The sequence below is a fragment of the Microtus ochrogaster genome, unplaced genomic scaffold (genome assembly GCF_000317375.1).
Source record: "Microtus ochrogaster isolate Prairie Vole_2 unplaced genomic scaffold, MicOch1.0 UNK54, whole genome shotgun sequence".
Classification (NCBI taxonomy): Eukaryota; Metazoa; Chordata; class Mammalia; order Rodentia; family Cricetidae; genus Microtus; species Microtus ochrogaster.
The window spans coordinates 2,168,939-2,177,327 of record NW_004949152.1 but is presented as its reverse complement, the minus strand read 5'-3'; the positions used below and the strand labels follow the sequence as shown (position 1 = coordinate 2,177,327).

At 39.0% G+C, this 8,389-nt stretch overlaps 1 protein-coding gene across 10 annotated transcripts in view; it reads left to right on the top strand.

The window, feature by feature from the left end:
* Window positions 1-8,389, top strand: part of Chd9 (chromodomain helicase DNA binding protein 9) — a 234,087-nt gene that overhangs the window by 195,867 nt on the left and 29,831 nt on the right. For all 10 annotated transcript variants that reach the window (XM_026777294.1, XM_013354625.2, XM_026777295.1 and 7 more), the window contains one exon: window positions 3,925-4,144. In XM_026777294.1, coding sequence (XP_026633095.1) covers window positions 3,925-4,144 — 220 coding nt within the window. The remainder of the gene's footprint in view (window positions 1-3,924; window positions 4,145-8,389) is intronic.

Here is an 8,389-nt window from a genome sequence, read left to right as displayed (position 1 = left end):
TGGAGCCTGTCCTGGAACTAGCTTTGTAGACCAGGCTGGTCTCGAACTCACAGAGATCTGCCTGCCTCTGCCTCCCAAGTGCTGGGATTAAAGGCGTGCACCACCACCACCCGGCGCATAATAATTTCTTATTAGTTCCATGTATACATTAGAGAACAGCCTTATTAGTCTTGACAAAGCTAGCTGGGCACGGTCTGCTTTCACTGTTCCTTTGTTTTTGGTATTTTGCTGGCGTTTTGTTTTGTTGGTATTTGAGTTTTTAGAGAGGGTCTCATGTACCTTTCAGGTAGAATTATATGTGTGTGACACCAGGCCCAGCATTCCTTTTACCAGTTTCTGATACTAAAACAGGAAACACATTGTTGTTGAAGTCCATTCATTGCCCTCTGGTACACAGAAGAGCAGTGTGCCTCACCCTTTGAATAGTACATGTAGGTTAGGGAAGCTGTCCATTGGGCATGAGCATAGCATATAATATGTACCTTAGAAACATATTTTGTACTTTATTTTGTTTTGCTTTTGTTAGTACTGGGATCGAATCCCAAGCCTTATACTAGGGATACTGTAAGTGATCTACCACTGAGATACATGATCAGCTCTAGGTCATGAATGAATTAAAGTTTTAAAAATTTATCATTGTCATGGTGTTTTTTTTTTTTTCTGCTTTCATCTTGGTTGGAATAGTGGGATTTGGGAGTATAGACAGGATCTATAGCCCAGGCTGACTTTGAACTTATTATATAACTAAAGATGATATTGAGTATTTCATCTTCCTAAGTGCCTGGATTGCAGGCACTTTCAACATTCCTAGTTTTATACAGTGCTGGGGATAGAACTCAGAGCATTATTCATTTTAGTTTTAGTAGTGCTTTTTCATCAGGACTGCCAGTCCACAAATAATGACATGGAGATTAATTATTAATTATGACTACTTGGCTTCAGCTTAGCTTGTTCATAACAGTTCTTATAACTTAACCCATATTATTGTTTTTAAGCATTTATTTAACTTTACGTGCATTGGCATCAGATCTTCTGGAACTGGAGTTACAGACAGGTGTGAGCAGCCATATGGGTGCTGGGAATTGAACCCAGGTCCTCTGGAAGAGCAGCTAATGCTCTCAACCACTGGGCCATCTCTCCAGCCCCATAACCCATATTATTTCATCTGTGTTCTTTTACGTGATTTGTTTTTTTATGTCCATACTGCCCATCCTGCTTCTTCTTCTTCTTCTTTTTTTTTTTTTTTTGGTTTTTCGAGACAGGGTTTCTCTGTGGCTTTGGAGCCTGTCCTGGATCTAGCTCTGTAGACCAGGCTGGTCTCGAACTCACAGAGATCCGCCTGCCTCTGCCTCCCAAGTGCTGGGATTAAAGGCGTGCGCCACCACCGCCCGGCCCATCCTGCTTCTTCTATGTTTGACTGGTGACTGCACCTTTCTTCTTCCCAGAGTTCTCTCTCTGTCTCCAAGTCCTACCTATACCTCCTGCATAGCTGTTGGCCATTCAGTGTTTTACTACACCAGTCACAACAGTGCATCCTCATACAATGTACAAATTTCTCATACCATTTCCCCCTTTTTGTCTAAATAAAAAGGAAAGGTTTGAAAATAACAAAACTATATACAATAAGAACAATTATCAGGTAAGAATTGCATTCACAATGTCCAGTGTCTTTGTATTTGGCATATTTGGAGAAAATACTCTATTATCTATCTTATTTTGATAAATTTAAAGTTTTATGCCTAAACCATTTTTTATCATAATTTATATTACAACCCTAAAAATATCTCTTTAGATCTTAAAACATCTCCTTAGATAAGCAACTTAAGCACCTTTCAACCTTATGTACTTTACATCGCTTACACATTTTTTTTAAATTTGGTAACTAGGAAAACTGTAATTATAGTTATCTAGTCTTTAAGCCTATCAAATATCTGAGAAGGTTATAATATTATGTGAGTAAACAGGAAGTGTAGAGCAAACAACTTCCAAAACAGCAGCTGCTGTTCTGTATTCATTAGCATTCAAAAAATCCAATTAACAAAGTCATGTAAGGTCCAAACTCCTCCTTGTGTTATAATATTTGCCATCCTTACATGACTTTTTTGGGGGGAGGGCGGGGCAGGTTTCAAGACAGGGATTCTCTGTGTAACTGTCCTGGCTGTCCTGGAACTCGTGTTTCACTTTTGTAGACCATGCTGGCCTCAACCTCACTGAGATCTACCTGCCTCTGCCTTCCAACTTCTGGGATTAAAGGCGTGCATCACCAACACCCAGCTACATGGCTCTTTTTTTTTTTATTATTATATTTTACTTTTCTTTTAAGAATTTATTATTTTTAAACCATTTTTTCTATGACCTTCTGTCCCATTTTCTTTTCTTTGTTCAGCATCTAAGTACATTTTTAAGCATATTATACCTTTTTGGAGGTTTTCTGTGTCTGGACCTAACTTTCTGTGCGTCTGTAGCATTCTTTGATTGTGTGAACCAAGACTTAAAGGGCCAGTCTGTCCACCGTGTGGTTCCATGCTGGTGACTGACTCAAGCCCAAAGGCAGCAGCCGGCAGCCACAGCTCTGTATGCCAAGCACCAGCTACTTGAGAGAATGCAAGACAGGAAGCCATATCCAGCTCCTTGTCCAGAACTTTTTTTAGCTTTCACAAGCCCTGTGTATGGATATTTGAACCCCACATTGGGTGCTATATATAGTGGAACTTTCTTGTCTGGACTGCCAGCCCACAAATAATGACATGGAGGCTTATTATTAATAATAAAAATGTGACCTTAGCTTGGGCTTGTTCCTAACTAGTTCTTGTAACTTAAACTAACCCATATTTTTTCTTCTGTATTCTTCCACATGGCTCATTACCTCACCTCTATACTGCCCATCCTGCTTCCTCTGTGTCTGTCAGGTGACTCTGCCTTTCTTCTTCCCAGAGTTCTTTCTGTCTATACTCTCCTACCTAGGTATTGACCATTCAGCTTTTTTTATACACCAATCAAAGCAATACATCTTCACACATTTTATAAATATTCCACAACACTAGGAAGCAATCTTCCAATTGACCTACATCCCAAGTCTTTATAATAAATTTTTAAAATGTATATTTAAACACATAATTTTCTACCTAATGACTTTAAAACTGCTTTGATTTTAAATTAATATAAATTCAATCAAAAAATTAATATCCCCTGGGTTTGCAGTATTCAGCATCCCATTGATTTCTGTTTGTTTTTTTTTCTTTTCTTATTTTAAAATTTCTTTATTTTTATTTTATATACTGTTCTTTTACCTGCATGTGTGCCTGTGAGAGGGTGGCAAAACATCTAGAACTGGAGTTGCAGACAGTCTTGAACTGCCATGTAGGTTCTGGGAATTGAACCCTGGCCATTTGGAAAAGCAGCAAGTGCTCTTAACCACTAAGACATCTCTCCAGCCTCCATTGTATGTTTGTTTGGTTGGGGGGGGGGCAGATTTTTGAGACAGGTTTCTCTCTTTTGGGTTTCTCTGGCTGCCCTGGAACTTGCTTTATAGACCAGATTGGCCTCTAGCTCAGGGATCTGACTCCATCTCCCAAGTGCTGGCATTAAAGATGTGTGATGCTATGTCCTGCAACTCTTTTTCCCCCCATGACAGGTTTTCTCCATGTGACAGCCCTGGCTGTCCTGGAACTTGCTATGTAGACCAGGCTGGCCTCAAACTCACAGAGATCCACCTGCCTGTGCCTCCCGAGTGTTGGCATTAAAGGAGTGCACCACTACCACCTGGCTCTCTCTCTTTTTTATGATGAAAGATTTGGTTGGTTTCCTTCCAATAAACAGGATAAAGGAAAAATTATAAGTTTAAAGTTTTCAGCTTTTGTGAGCTTCATCTAATATCTGCTTAGGTTTTATTGTTTTTATTGATTCACGTTTTTTTAAATACAGATGGTCAATTGATGGAAGGGGATAAAGTTTATTGGCCTACTCCGTCAGCTCTGACTACACGGTTGAGACGTCTCATCACTGCATATCAGCGAACTAATAAAAATAGACACATCCAGCAAATACAGCCAAGTTACTCTGTACCTGCCAGTGTAATGCAGCCAGTTTACGAAGAAGCCACTCTTAATCCTAAAATGGCAGCCAAGATAGAAAGACAGCAGAGGTAAGACAATACCAAGTTTTAATATACAGTACCTATATGCATGTTCTTTCTAGAGGTTATGAAGTTGTTGAATTATCATTCTAATTTGCCAAAGCAAAAGACTTATATACAAATGTATATACTCATACATTTGTACAGAATTATGAAAAAACTAGCAAAAATAATTGTCTTATATTTACAACCCATATTTCATATTTAGTTTTGTCATTTTTACTAACACTGAAAATTTTAAGAAATAAAGGCATAAATAAAATTATTCATAGAATTTTAAATTATCAAAATTCTAGATCTAAAGCTTAAATTATATTAAATAGACCTTTGTCTATCTTATTTTACATTAAAACATTTATAAAATTTAAGAATGGATGGAAAGCAAATCTACCTCTACTTTATAAAAGGATAAATGGGAGGAGATGGAGTAGAGAGATGGCTCAGAAGTAAGAGCACTGACTGTTTTTCCAGAGGACTAACACTCTCACACAGACATACATACCAAGCAAAACACTAGTGCACATAAAAAATAAAAATAAATAAATTTAAAAAGAAAAAGGTAAATGGTTGGAACCATTGTTGTTGAGGAGAAAACAGTGTAAGAGATGTTTAAGACAGGGGAGTTTGCCATGGTGGCAAGCAACTTTAAACCTAGTACTCAGGAGGCCAAGGCAGATGGATCTCTGTGAGTTCAAAGCCAGCCTGGTCTACAGAGTGAGTTCCAGGACAGCCTGTCTCAAAACAAAGTAAGACAGGAAAGAGTCTCAACCACAAGTTCTAACTTCTTTTCTTAAAATATGTTTTTAAGATTTGTTCATTTGGGGCTGGAGAGATGGCACAGCGGTTAAGAGCATTGCCTGCTCTTCCAAAGGTCCTAAGTTCAATTCCCAGCAACCACATAGTGGCTCACAACCATCTGTAATGAGATCTGGTGCCCTCTTCTGGCCTGCAGGCATACACACAGACACAATATTGTATACATAATAAATAAATAAATATAAAAAAAAGATTTGTTCATTTATTTTTATGTGTATGAATGTTTTGTCTACATGTATGTATGTAGGCCTGGTGCCTGAGGGGCTCAGAAGGGGGACTTGGGTGCCCTGGACTGGATCAAATAGTTTTGAGCTTTTATATGGATACAGGGAACCATTCTCCAGCTGCTGAGCCAGCACTCCAGCCCCATATATTTGAATAAAATTGTATGTGCCTGTGTGTGTGTGTGTGTGTGCGTGCACATGAATGCAAGTGCCCACAGAAGCTAGAGGTGTCAGATTTCCCTGGAGCTGGGGTTACAGGCAGCTATAAGTCACCTGATATGAGCGCCAGGAATTGAACTCAGGTCCTCAGGAAGAGCAATAGCTCTTATCCACTGAGCCATCTCTCCAGCTTCCTTCCCTGTCTTGTACTACCTCACCCAGATTTTTTTTTTTTTTTTTTTTTTTTTTTTTTGGTTTTTCGAGACAGGGTTGCTCTGTGGAGCCTGTCCTGGAACTAGCTCTGTAGACCAGGCTGGCCTCGAACTCACAGAGATCCACCTGCCTCTGCCTCCCGAGTGCTGGGATTAAAGGCGTGCGCCACCACCGCCCGGCTATCACCCAGATTTTCTTTGTGTGGATTCTAAGGACCAAACTTGGGTCTTGTGCTTATTGGCTGATCTATATCACCAGCCCCAAAAGCTTAAAAAAAAAAAAAACAAACAAACAAACAGCATATCAGTAACTAATACTCTTTGTTAAATCTGGGTGCTTGAATTTTCTCTGTTAAGGTTCTGTTTTGTTTAATTTGTAGAACATTTATCTTAGAATTTAGTTTATGTGAAACCTAGTATGTTAGCTCTCCTTGTTAAAATTCCAAATTATTCTGACTTTTGTCAGTATCTCCTTGTAGTCATCGGCTGTTCCACAGCAATCACCCCCACACAGTATCTGAAAATAGTGTTGGGTTTTAGAAATATTTTACTATTTGGGTTGTAATTAGGCAGTTTTTCTCCTTCATCAGCTGTTGCTTGGACTTTAAAAGAGGTGGGGAATCAAAAGTAGCCTTCCTCATGTGGCTGGCAGTTGGTCTCAGCTTAGAGCTCACATTCTAAAGAGGGCTGGCCATTCCAAGTGGCTAAGGCTGGTGCTACGGATTATTATTACTGTTACTGTCGTTTTCTTCTTCCTTGTCCTCATCTCCTCCTATAATTTTTAAATAATTTGAAAAATAATAGAAGCTTCTTAAAAATACAGAAAACTGGAACTGGAGAGATGACTCAGTGGCTAAGAGCACTGGCTAGCTTCCGGAGGACCCAGGTTCAATCCCCAGCACCCACATGATAGCTCACTACTGTCTGTAACTCCATTTCCAGGGGATCCAGCATCCTCACACAGATATACTTACAGGCAAAACAACAATGCACATAAAATAAGAATGAATAATTTTTAAAAATACAGATAATGATGCTGTGTGAGGCTCAGTGGTTAAGAGCACTGTGAGCTTGTAATCTCCAGCTCTAGGTGATCTGATCCCCTCTGACCTCCTCCTCCTACACACATACACACACACACACACACACACACACACACACACACACACGCAATAATTAAAAATTTTTTAAATGATAAAAATTACAAAAAACTATAAAGAAACACATTTGGAGCCAGGTTGTGGTGGCGCACGCCTTTAATCCCAGCACTCGGGAGGCAGAGGCAGGCGGATCTCTGTGAGTTCGAGGCCAGCCTGGTCTACAAGAGCTAGTTCCAGGACAGACTCCAAAACCACAGAGAAACCCTGTCTTGAAAAACCAAAAAAAAAAAAAAAAAAAAAAAAAACCACATTTGGTCACTTCTCTTAGCCTTTTTCCCCATATATGCTCCCATAAAATTAAATACACCCTCACTTGGAAACATAGGATCTTTTGGTTTTTGTTTTAATATTTATTTATTTATTATGTATACAATATTCTGTGTGTCTGCCTACAGGCCAGAAGAGGGAATCAGATCTCATTTCAGATGGTTGTGAGCCAACATGTGGTTGTTGGGAATTGAACTCAGGACCTTTGGAAGAGCAGGCAATGCTCTTAACCACTGAGCCGTCTCTCCAGCCCCCATAGGATCTTTTGTTTCACCATGAATGTGCAATTATACTTGATTCATGCTTTCTTACCCCAGAGAGAAGGAAACACTGTGTTTGAGGAAGGTGAAAATATGGTGGTAGAAAGAATATTTGTCTTAGAAATGATCAGCTAGGCTATTCTCTTTTAAATCGAATTTTAGTTCTCATATTTCAAATTTTCTGCCTTTTTACTAAAAACTTCACCCTGGAAATTCTCTGGGTTATAATAGCATTTGTCAAAATGTTAAAATTTTGGCCTGGTGTCGTTGTGCACGCTTAGAATCCCTGCACTTGGGAGACAGAGTAGGTGGATCTCTGTGAGTCTGAGGCCAGGCTGGTCTATACAGTGAGTTCCAAGTTAGTCAGGTGAACATAGAGAGACCCTGACTCATAAAAAAAAAGTTGGTATTTTTGCACGTGTGTGACTATTGTGTACTTGCACAAATGTGTGTGTCTAAAGGCCAGTTCATGATGACTGTCTTTCTTGGTGCTTCTGGCCTTTTATATTTCTCACGTGGACCTGGAGCCTGCCTTTTGGCTAGTTTAGGTAGCTTGTTTGCACCAGGTGTCCCTATCTCTACTTCCTGAGCATTGAAACTAAAGTTGGCTTAATTAATAGCAAGCTCTTTTTACACTGAAGTATTAGTAACTGTTTAACAGCCTATTGCGCAGAAATTTATAATTTGCAGAACCATTTCTCTATCACCAGATACTAATTTGATTTCTTTTTTTACTGTGGTATATAGCACCTCAGCAAAAGTCATACGTATTTTTAATTTTGCCCACACAAATGTATCCTATAAGCTAAGCAATGATTATAGTTATAAATAAAACTCATCTTTGAAAAATGTGATGTATGCTCTGACTGTTGGTTAGGTATATGATAAAATCTTGGTTGACTTGGGTTTAGAGGTTGCAGATTTCTTGAAGTCTGTTCTCATCAGTTACATTCTGCCATCTTCCTGTGGTTAAAACTGTCACAGAACTAGCCTAGACTAGACTTAAGGAAAGAGAAGCAGACTCCATTGCTACTGGTAAAGAATTGTAGCCCTTGTTAGAGTACTCTGTCTGCTTCGTTTGGTCTGTTAGATGTGGATTAATTTTCCTAAGACAGTAGTTTTTATGACATTTTTTTTTTTTTTTTTTTTTTTTTTT